Source organism: Myodes glareolus, chromosome 9, assembly GCF_982192425.1.
Source record: "Myodes glareolus chromosome 9, mMyoGla1.1, whole genome shotgun sequence".
NCBI classification, from domain to species: Eukaryota; Metazoa; Chordata; class Mammalia; order Rodentia; family Cricetidae; genus Myodes; species Myodes glareolus.
In genome coordinates, this window is record NC_142034.1 from 93865139 (window position 1) to 93883426 (window position 18288).

The window sequence follows — 18288 nt, forward strand, 5'->3', positions numbered from 1 at the left end:
GAGGCAAATTCAGCTAGAATACAACCCCACATATGTCCAGGAAGACACTTCTCCAAGGAGCAGCTTTCACCCTCCCTGTCCACAGGGCCCCTGAACCCCAGAGGAGATGCTTGCATCTGGTGCCCACTTATCCACCTGCTGTCCTTACTATATCAGCTTGAAAAGTGTTCTGAGAAGCCACGAGACCCTAAGGGACTGATACGGAAGAGGCGTTGCCTTCCCACACAGCACTGTCTACCTGATGGGTCCTGCGTTTGTGCAGAGCACAGATACCTTCAGCTTCATGTCCCACGGAAAAGGGTGGCTCAACATAACCCCCAGCCTGAGCCACTCGGTCTCCCAGTACAAACGGGGTACCAGTGACAACCTGAACAGGAGGCAGCCCTGCCTCCTGATACTATCCCTACAGTTCTTCCCTGCTCAGTGGGGACCGAGGGTGGGCTCAGCTGTCCACTGGGCCTCATAGCCGGGGTGCCTGGCTGACTCAGACCCAGGGCCCCTCCCTGTAGGAGGGCTGATTTTCCTAGGGGCGGGCCTGGCAAGCGGTCAGTGTGGAGAGTCTGCCTGGTCGACACTACTGCAGGTGCCCACAGAGGTGGGACCGGTGCTTTCCCAGGCCCAAAGGCTTCTCATTGTTCCCAGACAGCGGTGTGGGGTGAAGGCTGACACAGTTGGGAACCTCAAAGCCGTTGTTATCTACAGACCATGATGTTGCCAAGAGCTCGACCCCTGCTGGGGTCCTGTGGGAGCCCCATCTGCTGCGGAAGCCTTCTACTGCTTCTCCTTAGTCTTGGTGAGTACGGGGTGGGCTGCTCACCAGAGAGAGGTGATGAGCCCAGGCCTTCATGACCCTGTGCTTTCTCCTTGGGCCATTGCTGGCGGCCTGAGTTCCAGGAGGGTTAGGGACTGAGAGCAATGAAACGCCTGGAAGGTGGTGTCACACTCCTGGCAGGGAAGACCCCTGGGCCTGGGGAGTGCAGGTATATGACATAATGGGATGCAGAGGCCTTGACTCTCTCTTTTTACACCCACTGGGGTATACAGAGGGCTGGGACCAGGGAACGGCCCGGTTTTGCCCTGCTTCTCCTCTAGCCTGTGCCTTCTGCCCACAGGGTGGATGCCACTTTTGCAGGTCCAGACTACAAAGACGGGCCAGGTGAGGTCCTCTGGAGGGCACGGGGCGGGGGGTTTCTAGTCTTGGGGACATTGTTTTCTTCACACATGGATACATTCATCTCTGAGTATTCAAAGACAGCATTGATCATTGTTGACCCAGAGAGCAGCAACATCTTGGCTGCAGCTGGGCCCCGAAAGGAGCGGAGTTGGGAAGCAGTGAGGCCCTTGGGAGTTAAGTCACAGGCCCCAGAAGTAGCCAGACTCAGGCAGTACCTAGACCTTGAAAGAGTTGAGAACACACCGAGAGTCAAGGAAGCGCCTATGTGCTTAGGGAAATGTCAGCCAGGCCCTGTCTCCTAGGAGGCTGCGCCCCACTGTGCTGAACTGACCGGCACCCCTGACTTTGCCAGGTGGGTTCAGCTGCTTTCGGGGGCCTCGGGAGGCCTTGTTGACTGAATAAGCAGGTGCCAGGAGCCCAAATGTTCACCCTTTAATGTCCTCTGTGTCTCTACCTACCTTCATCCCCACCTGGCTGGCTCAGGGCTGGGGGAGGAACTGTGCTCCAGGGCACAAACACGGTGCCCTCCAGGCTGTTACTAGTCCCAGGGAGGGCCGCGAGAACCCCTGGGGTCCTGAAGGGGAGGGGCCTCCGGGCAGGGAAGCACTTCGAGAGGGACAGTGTCGGGTGCAGACTCCCGGCCCCGTCCACAGTCTTCCCATAGGCGTCTTTCTTGGCCTCACGTGTGATGAAGTATCTGGCCTGAGCATGGAGCACGCCCAGGGCCTGGCTATGGCTGTGAAGAAGAAGAATGTCACATTGCGAGTGAATCAGGTCAGTCCCCTCTAGGGTCCTCAGGTGAGGTGAGGGAGACCAGACACTGTGGCTGGAAAGTTGGTGGTTAGTTTCTTTGGCTCCCTTTCATCCCCACCCAGGATCTCATCCTGGTTGGCGGCTTCCCTCAGGGCTCTTCTTGCCGCCTAAGTTGACCACTAGGTGCGTGTGTGTCTCTCTCTACTGAGTGGGGTTCAGCTCTCTAGGTGTCTAAAGGCCTCCCCACAACCCTGCCCGGGCCTGCTACCCTTTCTCAAGTCTGAGATGACCTTGCTGTCTCTCTCTTGGAGGCCTTGCCTCCTCTTTCAAAGCTCTGTCCTCAAAACATGGCCAGTGGTGTCAGGACACAGGCGGGGGAGAGGGAGGCCAATCTGACTACGGATTCCAGACAAGGCAAGCCTGTCCCTGACTCTCGACGCAGTGGGGAGTTCATGCCACAGGCTGCGTGAACAGGGTCAGGGTACAGCGCATGGCCCATAGGATGGAATAGAACTGGGGTGCCCCAGGCCATCCTTGAGGGCTGTGGCCCAGAACATTCTGAGCTACATGCCCTGGTCTCCCGGCAGCTGCGCTGTCTGGCGCGTCGCCTTCCTAAGCACCTCACCAATGAGGAACTGGATGCCCTCCCTCTGGACCTGCTGCTCTTCCTCAAGTAGGTCTCAAACTGGGGACTTGGTGTCAACTTCTACCCCTCCCCCACCACCTTGCCCTGGGCAACAATGTGCAGTGATTGGGTGGCTTTGCCAGGGAGGCATACAATGAAGTATGTGTGTGTGCGCGCACGTGCACACACACATTCACAGTAATTCACATAACCCCTCTCCACAGTCCAGCCATGTTTCCAGGGCAACAGGCCTGTGCCCACTTCTTCTCCCTCATCTCTAAAGCCAATGTAGATATGCTTCCACAGAGATCTCTGGAGCGCCAGAGGCTGCTGCCCGCAGCTCTGAAATGCCGGGTATGGAATGGTCCCATCTACTGGAGGTAGAGACAAAACCCGGAGTGGGCTCGGTGGTCCCCCTAAGGTACTGAAGTTGGCTGTGTGTGCAGGGCATGTATAGCTTTCAAGTGAGCGAGGCAGACGCGCAGGCTCTCGGAGGCCTGGTCTGTGACCTGCCTGGGAAATTTGTGGTCAAGTCTGCGGAAGTCCTTCTCCCCTTGCTGGCAGGCTGCCGAGGACCCCTGAACCTGGGCCAGGAAGAGGCAGTCAGGGAGGCTCTGAGGAGCGGAAGACCCCCGTATGGGTGAGTGGGAATGGCTTTGCCTATGGGCAGATATGGGTGAGGATATCCGTAGCCAGAATGGGTTGCCTAGGGCTGTGTATCCCCTGCTGTATCCTGTCAGGTCTTGTTCCCTAGAAGGCTGCACTCCATGATCTCTCGGCAGAGGCGTTGTCTGGTCCAGTTTTTGTCTCCTGATCTCTGTCTGGGGCCACATTCTGGGTCCCTGAGCTAGGCCTCTGTTTCTGGACAGCCCCGCCTCGAGGTGGTCAGTCTCCACTCTGGAAGCTCTGCAGGCCCTGCTGGCAGTGTTGGATGAGTCCATCATCCAAAGCATCCCCAAGGTAAGGTCCTGCTCCCCGAGCTGTCGTAGAAGCTGCTGGGATCCTCAGCTCAACCTCCTGTGCTTCATCTTCAGGACGTCATCGCTGAATGGCTGCAACACCTCTCCTGGGACCCCTCCTGGCTGGAGTCTAAGCTGACCGCCACGCTCCCAAGGTTCAGGCGGGACACAGAAAGTGAGTCCAGAGCCATGTCTGTTTGGTAGCAACCTGAGATACGACACTAGGGATAAGGGGTCTAGCTCTTACCAGTGACCCTTCCAGGCTCCTGAGCTTGGTCAGTCACAGCTTCCCAGGGTGAATGGAATTGCACCATTTTGTCAGTGGGTAAACTGAGGCCAATGTGTCATGGTAGGTGTGGGAGGAGGGAGAGTTGAGATGAACATACTGCCTCTGACTCTTGCCCGCCCCTCCAGAGAAAGCCTGCCCTCCAGGGCGGAAGCCCTACGAAGTGGATGAAAACCTTATCTTCTACCAGAATTGGGAGCTAGAGGCCTGTGTAGATGGCACCATGCTGGCCACCCAGATGGACCTTGTGAATGAGATTCCCTTCACCTATGAGCAGCTCAACATCTTCAAGCGCAAACTGGACAAGGTAACTCCTAATGGGCTTCTATCTGTCCGCTGTGCCCAGGATTGCTTTCCCAATGGCCCCAGGAGTTGTTCCGGCCCTCATGATCCTGTTTCCATAGACCTACCCACAAGGCTATCCTGAGTCCCTGATCCAGCAGCTGGGTCACTTCTTCCGGTACATCAGCCCCGAGGACATCCACAAGTGGAATGTGACCTCATCAGAGACAGTGAAAATGCTGCTCAAAGTCACCAAGGGACAAAAGATGGATGATCAGGTACCCCAGAAGACACGTGGTTGGACAAGGGGACGCATCTTTCCTTGCCCCAAGGAGTCTCAGTGATCTCTTCCCGCAGGTGATCGCCCTGGTTGCCTGCTATCTTCGGGGAGGAGGCAGACTAGACGAGGACATAGTAAAAGTCCTGAATGGCATCCCTTTAGCCTACTTATGTGACTTCCACCCCCAGGATCTGTACTCTGTACCCTCCAGTGTTATGTGGTGAGTTCCGGTGTGTTCTGTAGGGCAATAGATACCTGAGCCTCCTAATCACTGCCATGTCCCACAATGTTCCCCAGGCTGGTTGAGCCCCAAAGTCCGGACAAGTGCAGCCAGAGGCATCTGAGTATCCTCTATGAAAAGGCCTCCGTGGCCTTCCAGAATGTGAGCGGGCAGGAATACTTTGAGAAGATCAGGACATTCCTGGGTGAGTCAAGTCACACGTGGGTGGGTACGACAGGACCTGCAGACCCCACGGTTTTATGCCAAGTCCTATCCTCTCCCTGCCCCACCCAGGGCTTCCTAGGTACATATGGGATCTGACACTGATGACTTTGGCTCTCCCATCCATTCTAACTCCAGTGCTCCAGACAGATGGTTGTTGAGCATAGAAGGGCCTGGGCATTAGAAGACAATCATAGAAACTGAGTATGGCTTAGTCAAGGGTGGGACTCTACTGTGCTGAAGCTGTGAGCTTTCTTTTATTTTTTTTCTTTTTGAGATAGGGTTTCTCTGTGTTACAGTCCTAGCTGTCCTGGAACTAGCTCTTATAGACCAGGTTGGCCTTTAACTCAGAGATCTGTCTGCCTCTGCCTCTGCCTCCCGAGTGCTGGGATTAAAGGCGTGTGCCACCAACTGCCCGGCTGTCTTTGTTTTTTTTGAGACAGGGTTTTTCTGTGTAACAGTCCTGGCAGTCCTGGAACTCACTTTGTAGACCAGGCTGGCCTCGAACTCACTGAGATCCGCCTGCCTTTGCCTCCCAAGTGCTGAGATTAAAAATATGCAACCACTACCCTCCGGCTCTACTGCGAGTTTTCACACTGGGGCCCTGATACCTGCAGGTGGGGCCTCTGTGGAGGACCTGAGGACCCTCAGTCAACAGAACGTGAGCATGGACTTAGCCACTTTTAAGAAGCTGCAGGTGGATGCCCTGGTGGTAAGTGGAGATGGGAACTCATGAGGGAGGGGTTCAGGAGAGGCACTACAGAAAGCGGCCAGGTCTCCTGAGAAGAGCTTGTGGGTGGGTGGTGGGCCTTTGTTGGGTAGAACCTCATGAGGGCCTAGTGTTAAAGCAGGGGTATAGGAGAGACAAGAAACAGGACTCCATGAGAAGGAATTGGTCCTTATGAGGGACTAGTTTGGATAGGCTCAGCTGGAAGAGGTGTGGCCTCACAAGGGGCCCCTTGTATGTAAGGGTTGAGGTATTATGGGCTGCAATTTTCTCACAGTTGACCTTCCAACCTTCTGGAGACCCAGAGACCCTAATGGCCACCCCATACTCTGACAGGGGCTGACTGTGGATGAGGTACAGAAACTTCTAGGGCCACACATTGAGGGCCTGAAGACCGAGGAAGATAAAAGCCCTGTCCGGGACTGGCTCTCCCGGCAGCAGCAGGAAGACCTGGACAGGTTGGGTTTGGGACTTCAGGGTGGCATCCCCAATGGCTACCTGGTCCTGGACCTCAAATTCCAAGGTGAGCTGGGCTGCCCAGGGGCAGAGCTGGGGGTGGAGGCAGGAGTCTGAGTGGCCTCTCTTTTTGCAGAGGCCTTCTCTAGCGGAGCCCCACTCCTCGGACCAGGACTTGGGTTTGCGTGGATCCCAGCTCTGCTCCCAGCTTTAATGCTGAGTTGAGACTATCACCCCTAAGGTTTCTGGCCCCAGCCCTACTGTGGAGTCCTATTTTGACCAGGAGCAGGTCCCCAAAGTTACTGACAAAATTTGAGGACTCTTGAACTCAATAAACAGTGGCATGTACCCCCTTGAGATGCTCTGTGGTGTTCCCAGGACCAGCCCAGAGAATGACTCTGAAATTCCTTGTGATCGCAGAATCACACAAACACAGCTCCCTGTGTTCATCCCTCTTAGAAAGGAGAATGGGGCTGGGTGGCTTAGCGGTTAAGAGCACTGGCTGCTCTTCCAGAGGACCCAATTCTCAGCACCCACATGGCAGCTCACAACTGTTTCTAACTCCAGTTCTAGGGATCTGATGCCCTCACACAGACACATATGCAGGTAAAACACCAATGCACATAAAATAAATATTTTTAAAAAAACTTTTAAAAAAAGATGAAAAAAAAACCCAGAAGGATGAAAAATGGGCACCGCCCCCCTCCAGGCAGGAGATAGTTATTCAAGGCCTTCCTGATGGGATTGCTGCCATCTCCGAGGTAGTGGAACCCCCAAGACCCCAGCTGAGGGGTGTGGGAGGCCACCACAGTTTGGGCCCTGCCAAGAGGTTTCTGTCCTCAACAAGGTCCTAGCAGAGACATGGGCTGTATGGTAACCGTGTGCTTTATTCAGATCCCCAGTGAGGGCAGTGACATTGAAGTGGCTCCAAGTCCCACTTGTCTTGGAATAGGCCAGATCTGGACCCTCATCTCCTCCTATCAGCCTGTTCTTGTGGGTGAGCAGGTCCTGGGAGTTGAGGTGCGTGCCAGAGCTGGTCTCCTAGGATGGGGAACAGAGCAGGTCTCCTGAGACCTGGGACATATGCTTCAGCCTCGGTGGGTGTCTTGTTCCATCTGGCAGCTCCGTTGCTTCTGTATCTGATGTTCAGGGGTCTGACCACTCGGGGCCAGCACCAGTGGCAGTGTCCAGGGTCCTAGAGTCCTGGGAGCAGTGCCTATTGGTCCCGAAGGTGCCTGGCACAGCAGCAGCCACAAGAGGCTGGAAGGCAGAGCCACAGTGAGTGACAGGTACCCCAGGTGAACTGGAGGGCATCCTGCGGGTGGAACAAGGGAAGGACTCGTTAGTCCTGACTAGAAGATACCCCAGAGTCCCTTCTGCCAGCCTTCCCTTTGTAGCAGTGATAGCTATGTGGGCCTGTGAGGACCCCATCCACAGCTGCTCTTCAGGTCTCATTCTGGTCCCTTTCACTGATTTGTTTTTGGGGCAGCATTTGTTTTGTTTTTGTGGTGTTAGGGCTTAAACCAGGGTCCTTGCACTTGGCTAAGCAAGTTCTTTCTGCTGAGCTATATTCCCAGCTCTCCTCACGCCATATGTGTGTGCATATATATACATACATACATACATATGTGCACACACACACACGGGGGGGGGGAAGAGGGGAGGAGAGAGAGGGAGAGAGAGAGAGAGAGAGAGAGAGAGAGAGAGAGAGAGAGAGAGAGAGAGAATTTCCAGGCTAGTCTTAAAACTTTCTTTGCAGCTCAGGCAGGTCTTGAACTTGCATTCCTCCTCCTGAGTAGCTGGGATTACAACCCTGGGCCACCAGGCTTGTCTTTTGTTTAATGGGTTTGGGAGGAGGCAATTGTATCACAATAGATGGTTCAACAGGCAATGACCTGTGACACATGGCAGACCCCCTAGAAGGCAAAGGAAAGGCAGGGACAGCCAGGGGTCTGCTAAGGATGGGCACAAGGGGTGTGGACCATACCTGAGGTGGGGGCAACACCATCATTCCCTGGCAGATTCAAGGTATGGATCAAGTTGGATGGCGGGTAGGCAGTGTTGGCGGGGGGCCTGCTGATCCCGTAGGCCAGGGTGGGGCTGGTGTCCAGGCCCATCTCAGACAGGTCTGACATATTGTGGCTGTGCATCCACAGGATGACGTTTGGATGGCTGCGGGCCTTCTGCAGGTCCCCCACATTCTGACCCAGGAGGTTTCTCACATTGTCCACACTCAGGTTCTGCAAACGAAGCCAGGGTTCTTGGGGGGGGGAGTGTAAAGATCCATGGGGCTGCCTTCCCCAGTCAAGGACCCAGCAAGGGGAGTGCTGCCCCCAGGACTGAGCAGGAGAACTGTGAGACACAGAGGTCACATGACATCTGCATCCTTAGGCTTTGGAACATGTGGGTCTGAGACCTGGGGTTCCCAGCTTGACCAACCCCACCCTGTCCGCCTACTACAGAGACAGACTTTGAGCCAGGCATTGTGGTGTATGTCAGTAACCCCAGCACTCAAGACACTGAGGCAGGAGAATTGTGAGTCTCAGGCCAGCCTGGGATACAGAGTAAAACCACATCTCAATAAAACAAAAGAGAGGTAGCCCCTGGGCCCACCTTCAACATAAAGGGATTGAGGTTGGTGAACGTATCAATGTCCATGGAGATGTTGGCCTGGGCCAGGTACTGCAGTTCCTTCAAGGGGGCACCGCCTAGAGAGAGCAGGGGTGAGGGGCAGAGAGGCAGAGGACTTGTGTGTTGGGGGGTGACACACAGGGCAAAAATAGGGGCGTATTAAGGAGAGGCAGAGGACTTAGGGGAGAGGAGGCACGGTTCAGGGCTCACCAAGGTAGGGGCGTATTAAGTAGTAGTATTCTCCCACAGTACTGGCGTTCCTAAAGACCTCGTGAGCCTTGGCGAAGAGCACATCCTTCCGACTCTGAGGGCAGGGAGAGATGTCTGGAGCCCCGGCCAGCCTGGGGGTAGGATGAGGCAGATGAGGAGGCTCAAAGCCTTTGACCTGGACCGCTGAGGAGAGCCTTTACCCCTTGAAACACAGTTTCTTCTTGCCCCTTGTACTGGGTGAGAGTATAAAGCCCCAAATTTAAATCCATCAGGTACTCCAGAAAGTACCTTTATTTGGAAACAAGAAATTTTTGGCAGATGACATCGGAGTAGAAGATGAAGTTCCACTGGACTAGGTGAGCCTAACTTCCTCGTGCCCTTATGACAAGCAAGGGCTTTTGTATACAGACACACAGGAAAGCACAAGAAAGGCCTTCCCTGCGAGGTTCCAAGGGGCCTGGCCCTGCAGACATCCTGACTTTGCACTTCTGGCCTAGAGAATATATATCTCATTTTAAGTCACTCAGTTTGCGGTACTTCCTTTTCTTCATTTTATATTTTTTTGGTCATTTTTCAATATTATTTATGTGTGCGTGCACACGTGTGTGAGCACCACGGTGTATGTGTGGATGTCAGAGGAAAGCTTGAAGATGTCACTACTTGCCTCCACCTGGTGGGACCAGGGATCGAACTCGGGTTGGCGGCAAGCACTTTACCCTCTGAACCGTCTTGTTAACCCTCTTGTGCGTATGCGTGTTCATGTGCGTGTGTGCAGGCCGGAGGTTGACTTCAGGTATGTTTCTCAGTAGCTATTATTTTTTTGGGACATTGGTTTGATTCATCGTTTTCACTAGGACTGGCTTCAGCTAGACCTGCTGGCCAGCAAGCCCCAGGAATCCTCCTGTCTGCTTCTCCATGCTGGCATCCCAGATGTGGCTGTCAGCTCCAGCTTTTTATTCTGTGTGCTGGAGACTGGAATTTGGGTCTGAATTACTTGTACTGCAAGCACTTTCCTAGCTGTCCCTCTTGCCTTTGGTGACATTTTCTTATAGTGGTTCGATATGCCTCTGATAGCCTGGCTTGAACCGTTTCACCACCCCTCCCCAGCCTCGGTTTCCCCTACATATCTTGCTGCGAAGGTGGTTGACAGGGAAGCTCACCGGAACTCTGAGGGCTGGATGATCTGGATTTGCTTGAGGCTCATCCAGCAGAGACGGGAGCCCCCGATGGCCACCAGAAGAGCGCCAGTAAGCTTGCCGTTATGGTCCAAGAACTTCTGAAGAACTGCCTGGAGGCAGGGCCAGGGTCAATGGGTCTGGGCAAACCAGACCAGTCAGCTTCGGCCCCATTATCAGCCTCCACCACCCTCACCTCTGTCTGGTTCTCCAGAGCTGCATCCGAGGCCAGCAGGATCATCACTGTGTCTCCAGATGTGATGTTCCACTGGCCTATCTCAGCGAGAGAGTAGAGGTAGACCAGCGAGGCGATGAGGTGCAGCTGGTCCTCGGGGATGCCATGCGGGTAGATCTGAGGCAGGTGGGCAGTTTAAGATGCAGCTGAGCCCTCCAGCCTCCACCCCGTTATTAACCATCCACACACCTGAGCGAGCTTGGCTTTGACAACACGCTGGCACTCTGCGGGCAGTGGGTGTTGCAGTAAGGGGTCCAGGTTGGCCCTGAGCACACGTGTGCCCAGGCAGGACTCCAGCTGGGTGCAGTCGTAGTGCACCAGGAAGAGGTCATCATGCAGGGTGGCTGCCGTGATGTTGCCACGGACACAGGAGCTCCCTGCATGGTTGTGGTGATGAGCAAGCTGGCAGGCAAAGACCTGAGCTGACAGCTTGCTGGCTTTGGGACCCATCTTTGATCCTAGCCTTCACTTTCTTCTTGTTTGTTTGCTTTTGAGGGGCAGAGTCTTGCTATGTATCTCGAGTTGGCTTCAAACTTACGATCCTCCTGCCTCGGCCCCTTTAGGTGCCACCATGCCCACCCCTTCCCCCTTTACATCTGATTGTAATCAGACCTTGACTTGCTCCTCATCCTTGGTCTCTAGCCAAGAGGTTGGCCCAGACTAGGCCAAAATGAGGAGTCCAGACTGAGGGAGGCATAGTGTCCCTAATATACCTGGTCGCACTGACCTGTACGCCGCTTGAGCCTTGAGGACACCAAATTGGCCTTGGACTCCAGGAAGTTGGTGACGAAGCGCCTGGCGTCATGCCCGCTCAGCTGGCCTGCCCGGTAAGCAGCCACCACACTGCGGAAGAAGTCCAAGCCTACAGCCTGGCAGGGGCAAGTATGTCCATTCCCAGTCATAGGAAGGGCTGCCCTAGTCCCTCCCTCTGCCCCGTGGGCCATATGTGCTGTGATGGGAGAACCCACGGCAACCACTCAAGGCTCAGGGTGGCTATGTGGCGCTCACGGTCCTGAATGGACTGGTGGTGCCCACAGCCAGCCCTACTCCGGGCACCTTCCTACCTCCTGCACCTTCTCCCACAGCTGGGGGCTGATGTAGGTGGCCAGAGGTCCCAGGGCCTGCAGCCCCTCCAAGTTCCAGGATCCAGGAGGCCTGGTGCATGGGAAAGGGTGCTGAGTCGGAGTCTAACATGCCGCCCCATCCCCTAAGCAGGCAGGAAGAGTGTTCATAGGCTCTTAATTCCCAGCCAGTGCCTACAGTCTTGGGGACTGGTGAATCCCAGATGGTGGAATGCACTGTTAACTCTGTGCCTCCATGCCTCAACCTGCAATATCATAGTCAGGCAGGGCCTTGGGTCAGAATCCAAATACCAAGACTATAGGAAGTCATCGCTGCTATCCTGGCTTCAAACCTCAAACTCCCACTCATCTCGAGGAAGGAACCCATCCAGCTCCCCTGGTCCCCTACTCACCCTGATCCCTGGAACCACCCACCCAATTTGTGTCTTCCCACTGGCCAGCAGGGCGTTGAGGGCTGCAGTCTGCATGACGGTTAGCCTTGGGCATCGAAGCAGGTTCTTCAGCACATGGGGGTCTGCAGTCATGATTTGGGGTGCTTCCATGTCACATACCAGGACTCCGAGAAGCCCCAGGTCTGAGGCGCTGAGCTGCGGGTGGGGTTTCCCCTGCAGGGATGGTAGATCAGTGTTAAACAGATGACCTGGCTTCACTGCCCAATCCTGTCCTCACTTGAGGCACCTACCAGACAGGCCAAGGCTGTGTGCTGTAGGGCAACTCTCTGGTTGGGCAAGTTGGCCAGTAGTTCTGTGTCCCCTTGGGCAGCATGGTGAATGAAGGCCCGGCAGTTGGCTTCCCTCAACTGGCTCAGACTAAGGACAAGAGAAAGGATGTCAGGGAGGCAGGATGGAGCCTCCCACCAGCGTTCCCAGTGTCTCCAGGCTAGCCCAAGACCAGAGGAGGTAGCCCCACCACAACTGGAAGGCACTTAAGTGATATGAAGGCCAGAGTAGGGACACTCACTTGTAGAAAAGTAGGAGGTTGGGTGGGTGGAACACGAAGTCGTCCTGGAGGCCTTGCCGGGCAGCAAGGTTGGCCAAGCAGCTGAGCTGAGCAGGGGCAGAAGTTCAACAACAGGTCACCATCACCGTCTGTCCAGTGTGGACTGGGCCCTGATGGGACACTGATCAGCCCCTCCCCCCTCAGCAGAAGGCATACTTTAAGAAGGAATTGGAGATTCCTGTGAGGAAAAACCCAGCAGTAGCACAGAGATGAGAAGGCAGATGGAAAAACAAGGCCTGGGACACACAGTCCTGAGAGACGCGAATGGCTAGACCGCAGTTAAAAGCCAGAGATGAGCTGGGTGTGGTGGCGCATGCTTTTAACCCTAGCACTCTGGATGCAGAGATGCAGGTGGATCTCTGTGAGCTGGAAGCCAGCCTAGTCTACAGAGTGAGTTCCAGGACAACCAGGACTATGTAGAGATCTTGACTCAAAAAAAAAAAAAAAGGAAATGTTCACATTAGATCTGCAGTCACTCAACTGTGTACAGGTCAAAAAGCTCATCTAAGACGATGGCCCCAGAGATATTAAACACAGGTCAGTTCTGCCTAGAGAGTGCTGATTCTTTCCTTCCGTCCTTCCGTCTTTCCATCCTTCTCTCCTTCATAAAGGTTTCACCGTGAAGGCTGTTTGATCGTGAACTCAAGACTCTCTTGCATCCTGAGATGGCAGGCATACAACATTGTGCCTGTTCTGAATACCTGTCTCCATGTCCCCATGTGGGTGTTGACAGATTCCGCCTTTCAGGGACTTCGTTCATTTCATCTAGGTTGTCACACCTGTGTGCATAGACACACATTTCTTTACAATCCCTTTATTTGCAAGGGGCGTGTAACAATCGGCCCTTGCTTGTTTCCACTCTGAGTAAGTTGTGTCTGTCTCCTCTCTGTTAGCCAGGCTCCTCACAGTTTCTCAAGGGCAGCTTGTGGCATCGACGGCTTCCTTTAATCCTTTTTGGCTCCAGATTTCATTTTTCCGTCTCTTCTTTTAGATTTCTCTTTTTTTTTTCTTTCTTTATTGTTTTTGCTTTTTCAAGACAGGGTTTCTCTGTGTAGCTTTGGAGTCAGCCCTGGAACTCTTTCTGTAGACCAGGCTGGCCCTGAATCACAGAGATAGCCTGCTTCTGTCTCCCGAGCGCTGGGATTAAAGGCATGCGCCACTACCGCCTGGCTTCTTTTAGATTTCTATTTCTCTTCCTCCCCTGGCTTCCCGACAGGAAACTCCACCATTGAGTTCAGATATTTTCCTTTAATTTTTACATTATTTATTGACTGATTGTGGTGGCAGGGTTGCATACACGCTGTGGTGTGCATGGGAAGGCAGAGAACAACTTGTGGGAGACGGTTCTCTCTTTCCACCTTCTGGGTCCTGGGCTCAAACGCGGGATCACCAGCAAATCTGTTTACCACCTAAGCTATCTTGCAGGACCCACATCCTTCTGCTTTCTAACACACATATTCAAAGCTGAAATTTCTCCACAGCTTCTGATACATTTTCTTCTTTCTAGACAGGGCCTCATTCTGTAGTTCAGGTTCAAATTCACACTCCTCTTGCGTCAGCCACCAGAGTGCTGGGGTCACGGCGCACGCCGGCACAGCAGGCGCTATTTTTATTTTCATTGAGCTGAAAACGTTTTTTTTACAGTTGTCTTGATGCCAGATGTGGCCGTACACTCCCGTAATCCAAGCACTTGGAAGGTGGAGGCAGGAAGATCGAGAGAGAGAGCCGGGGAGGTGAGAAGTGATCAGGAGTATTTGCTGCTGCTGCAGAGAGCCTGAGCGTGGTTCCCAGCGCTCACAGGACGGCCTACAACAATCTGTCACTCCAGTTCCAGGTGATCTGACATCCTCTTCTGGCCCCCTCGGGCACTGCACACACACACGGTACAGAGATATATGTGCCGGTAAAACGCCCATATATATTACACTTTAAAAGGAAAAGAGTTAAGGTCATTCTTGGCTACACAGTGAGTTCAAAACCAGGCAGGGAGACATGCGAGAGACTCCCACCACTAGAAAAAAAATCTTGAGAGTTCTTTGGATCAGGTATTATTTCACAGCGCGTTGTTCATGGACTGAAGAAATGATTTCACATTTAAGAGCACTGGCTGTTCTTCCAGAGGTCCTGGGTTCAATTCCCAACACCCACCTAATGGCTCACAACCATCCAGAACTTCAGTTCTGGAACATCTGACACACTCTTCTGATCTCTTCAGGCACCAGGCATACATGTGGTGTACGCACATGCATGGCAGCAAAACAGCCATATGCATAAATTTTTTTTAAAAAGAGCGTGTGGTTCAATTTCCAAGTATTTGAGCGTTTTCCATCTACCTTTCTGCAACTGATTCCTTGTTCAAGTTCATTGTGCTGAGAGCAGACACTGGATGCTGTATACATTGTAAGGTGGGGGAAGGTGGATCTCAGTCAGCGATGCATCGGTCTTGGTAAGAAGCATGTCTCCTGTTGCTGTCCGCACATACCGTCTCCACATACTGACTGAGGCGCTGAAAGAACTCCCACACTTGTCCTGTCCTGACGGGCAGTGGCCATCGCTGGCTGTCACAGAGGATTTACCTGTTTCTCTGTCCATTCTACCATCTGTTATGTGTGTCTGAACACTTTGAGGTTAGGTGTATACATGCTAAGGGTTCTATTTAAAAAAAAAATAGAAGAGCGTTCTACACAGTTCAGGCTAACCTCCAACTTAGTGGCCCTGCAAAGCTCCTCAGGTGCTGAGGTTAAAGGCCCATGCCACAGTGTCTAGCTCTTTCCTTCCATTAACATGGACAGGTGAGGCGGGAGTTGGTAGTGCATGCCTTTAATCCCGGTACTTGGGAGGCAGAGGCAGACGGATCTCTGTGAGTTCGAGGCCAACCTGGTCTACAAGAGCTAGTTCTAGGACAGGCTCCAAAGCTACAGAGAAACCCTGTCTCAAAAAAAAAAAACCAAAACAAAAAACCATGGACTGGTGATGAGGTGATGTTGGTCAGATTCAGGCTGCTCCTGCAGCCCCAGCCAGGAGAGAGGCCAATGGGCTGCAAGATCCTTCCTCATGATCCCTGGACTGGACCACCCCAAGGAGGCACCTGTGTCCTAGAGGAGCCTAGGAAAGGGCCTGAGGCAGTGGACAAGCTTGCGGTCCACTACAGAAGCACTCTGTAGGCAGATTTGCTGGAACATGCTAGAACTTCCCGACATTGGTGCTCATGTAGATCACCCTATAAGGGAAGAGTCACCTTAGAAGGGCCAGACTTCTTGTCACAGTGTGGCCACCAAAAGGTCACATTTTAGGGACTGGAGAGATAACCTAGCAGTTAAGAGTGCTGACTGTTCTTCCAGAGGACCCAGGTTCAATTCCCAGCACCCACACAGCAGCTCACAACTGTCTAACTCCAGTTCCAGGGGATCTGACAATCTCACACCAATGCACATAAAATAAATTTTAATAAATTATTTTAAAAAAAAGAGCAACAGAAAGTCACATTTTAGGTGGTTTTGAGGTTGGCAAAATGACTTGGAGACAGTCCTCTGTTTCAGGGAAGCTGTGTGCCAACCCCCAAGTCCTTGTAAAGCTGCCCCTCCACCTGGATACACTCTAGCATCCCGGGTAGCCTGCAACACCCATGCTCTCTCTGCCCTGGAAGCACTTACCTGCCAGGCTTTGAGTGGGACCCTCTGTGAAGCCAGGCTTCTAATTAGAGTGGAGAGCTCTTCCCGCGGCAGCTCGCTGGCTGGCAAGCACCAAAAGTTCTGCAGGAGGGAGGTGTTGTCCCTGTATAGATGGAGGGACATGCTGGGTCCAAAGGGGGAAGACCCAGGAAGGAAGACTTTGGCTAGTGCAAGGGGGACTTGATCACTCAGTTGTCTCCACCGCCGAGGGAGTAAGAGGCAGGCAGTGCCTGTTACAAGTAAGGTTCTCCTTCCTTCCTTCCTTCCTTCCTTCCTTCCTTCCTTCCTTCCTTCCTTCCTTCCTTCCTTCCCTCCCTCCCTCCCTCCCTCCCTCCCTCCCTCCCTCCTTTCCTTCTCTTCCTTCCCTTCTCTTCCTTCCCCCCTCTTTCCCTCCTTCCTTCCATCCTAGAGGACTTTGCTAGGACCAGACTCTCAGCTGGATGGGGCTTTAACCTAGGTCCTTCCATCACTTCTGGGGCTCCGACTTGGACTAGTCCTGATAGCTGCTGATGGATATGGGGTCACATATTGGGTGACCATGGGCTAGGCCATCGTCTGGACCTTTCTCAGGGTGTGACATAAAATCCACCTATCGGGTGGGAAGACGTCTCTGATACTAACCCAGGCTTGACTAGATCCACTTGGGATCCCGGCTGTATTTGACCTATCATTCATTATATTAACTGACTGGTCCATTGACGATCATCATTGATGATCAAGAAATGGGAATAACCTAGCCAGGCGGTGGTGACGCACACCTTTAATCCCAGCACTCGGGAAGCAGAGGCAGGTGGATCTCTGTGAGTTTGAGGCCAGCCTGGTCTACAAGAGCTACTTCCAGTACAGGCTCTGAAGTTACAGAGAAACCTTGTCTTGAAAAACAAAACAAACAAACAAACAACAACAACAACAAAAAGGGAATAATCAAGCCCAGGCCTGAGCTCGGGACGGAAGGAAATGGCGAAGCTAAAATGATTTGGGGATAGCAATGACCTTGAAGTCCCTGGGCCTGGCACAAGCAGTAAGGGGTGACAGCCTAGAGCTCCAAAGGGGAAGCCTGGGGGATACTGGCTGAGGTTGCAAGTCTCTGAGGGTTGAGGCTTCTTGTGAGCAGGCCCACACATTTGGTTGGCCAGAAACTTGCCGGCATGTAATTGGCACTGAACGCCTAGGTCAGAGCTGGCGAACAGTAGTCTGTCTGGGCCTTATTGTGCAGACTCTGGACACGGTCCCTCCCCGGGACCACCAACAGAGGACTCAGGACCAGTCCTCCCCATGCCCTGTCACAGAAAATAATTGGCTGGACTTGAGTTTTGCTCACCTGACCCATGTGCTGGCTTCACTAGAATTCAGCCCTCCCTTGGGGAAGCCCTTAGTCTGCAGACCAGCGCAGTGGGCAGTGAGGGACAGGAGGAGGGCGAGACCCGGACTCGCCAGGGCACCTGCAACAGAGTGGCAGTGGGAGCATGAGCAGGGGCTCCCTGTGACTTCCTCAACCACAGCCCCCCTAAAACGGAGGCCCTAGAGGTGGTTTGCAGAACCAGACCAGTTTCTGTACAGACAGTCTGGATCTGCACGTGGTGTGTGTCTTCTGGCACACAGTGTCCACAAGTGTACACACATTTTCTGGCATGGGCATGTGCGTGAATGTCTCCCTGGTTGTTACTCTGTGTATTCATAATCTGAGCACTTAAACCCCAAAACTCAGAGACAGGGGATTGGCTCCACAGTCTTCCAAGCCCTTTGTTTCTGTAGTGGGACATGAAAGGGTCTCTCAGTCCAGGAGGAGGGGTTTGTTGCCAGGGACATTCTCTCAATACTCAGAGCAGACGCTTAGCAAAATCTCTTCTGCAGTAGCAACAGGGCCTATGGAAGATGGCTATACTCTGATGTTCTTTGTAGACCAGTCTCCTCCCTGCTTCCTTGGGGCCTGGCCTGGTTTATTCTGGGACTACCAAAGGGGACTTGGGCTGTGTCCTGCTGCTTATGCCAGTGGTGGCTCCTTCTGGCCACAGCCCTGTCTTGTCCCCACTAGGACCCCCAGGCCTATGTTGATGGGACCGTGTTTCCACACTAGCTGGCCCTGTCTACAGGGGACTTCACTCTCCTCCCTTCTTTCCCTTGCAGCAGGTCCCCAAGTTTGAGTTCATGTAGACGGGGCAGCTAGAGCATGAAGAATCCCCACCTCTGCAGCTATGTGATCCACAGCCACCCAAGGGGCCTAGGGCTTCCCCTTCTGTGTAGAAGTATTTTCTCACCCACTCTGAAGCCCAAGCCTGACTGCCGGAGGGTTCCGATCAT

General features: G+C 53.4%; 2 protein-coding genes across 2 annotated transcripts; one reads left to right on the forward strand and one right to left on the reverse strand.

Moving 5' to 3' along the window:
* Positions 1 to 539: 539 nt before the first annotated feature.
* On the forward strand, positions 540 to 6332 carry Msln (mesothelin). Its single transcript, XM_087910749.1, has 16 exons — positions 540 to 793; positions 1113 to 1156; positions 1477 to 1526; positions 1828 to 1948; positions 2515 to 2600; positions 2777 to 2906; positions 2999 to 3192; positions 3422 to 3512; positions 3587 to 3686; positions 3926 to 4104; positions 4202 to 4357; positions 4437 to 4579; positions 4657 to 4784; positions 5419 to 5513; positions 5865 to 6051; positions 6121 to 6332. Exons 1-16 carry the CDS (start codon positions 706 to 708, stop codon positions 6207 to 6209), a joined length of 1881 nt encoding a protein of 626 aa, XP_087766875.1. The 5' UTR covers positions 540 to 705; the 3' UTR covers positions 6210 to 6332.
* Positions 6333 to 6871: 539 nt separating this feature from the next.
* Positions 6872 to 18288, reverse strand: LOC125401583 (mesothelin-like protein). Its single transcript, XM_087909616.1, has 15 exons — positions 18246 to 18288; positions 17309 to 17429; positions 15970 to 16090; positions 12278 to 12363; positions 12000 to 12126; positions 11732 to 11922; positions 11300 to 11390; positions 10963 to 11104; positions 10425 to 10612; positions 10197 to 10352; positions 9986 to 10113; positions 8826 to 8956; positions 8598 to 8692; positions 7972 to 8224; positions 6872 to 7299 (listed from the first exon to the last, which is right to left on the reverse strand). The coding sequence occupies exons 1-15, from the start codon at positions 18286 to 18288 to the stop codon at positions 7073 to 7075; spliced, it is 2100 nt and encodes a 699-aa protein (XP_087765742.1). The 3' UTR covers positions 6872 to 7072.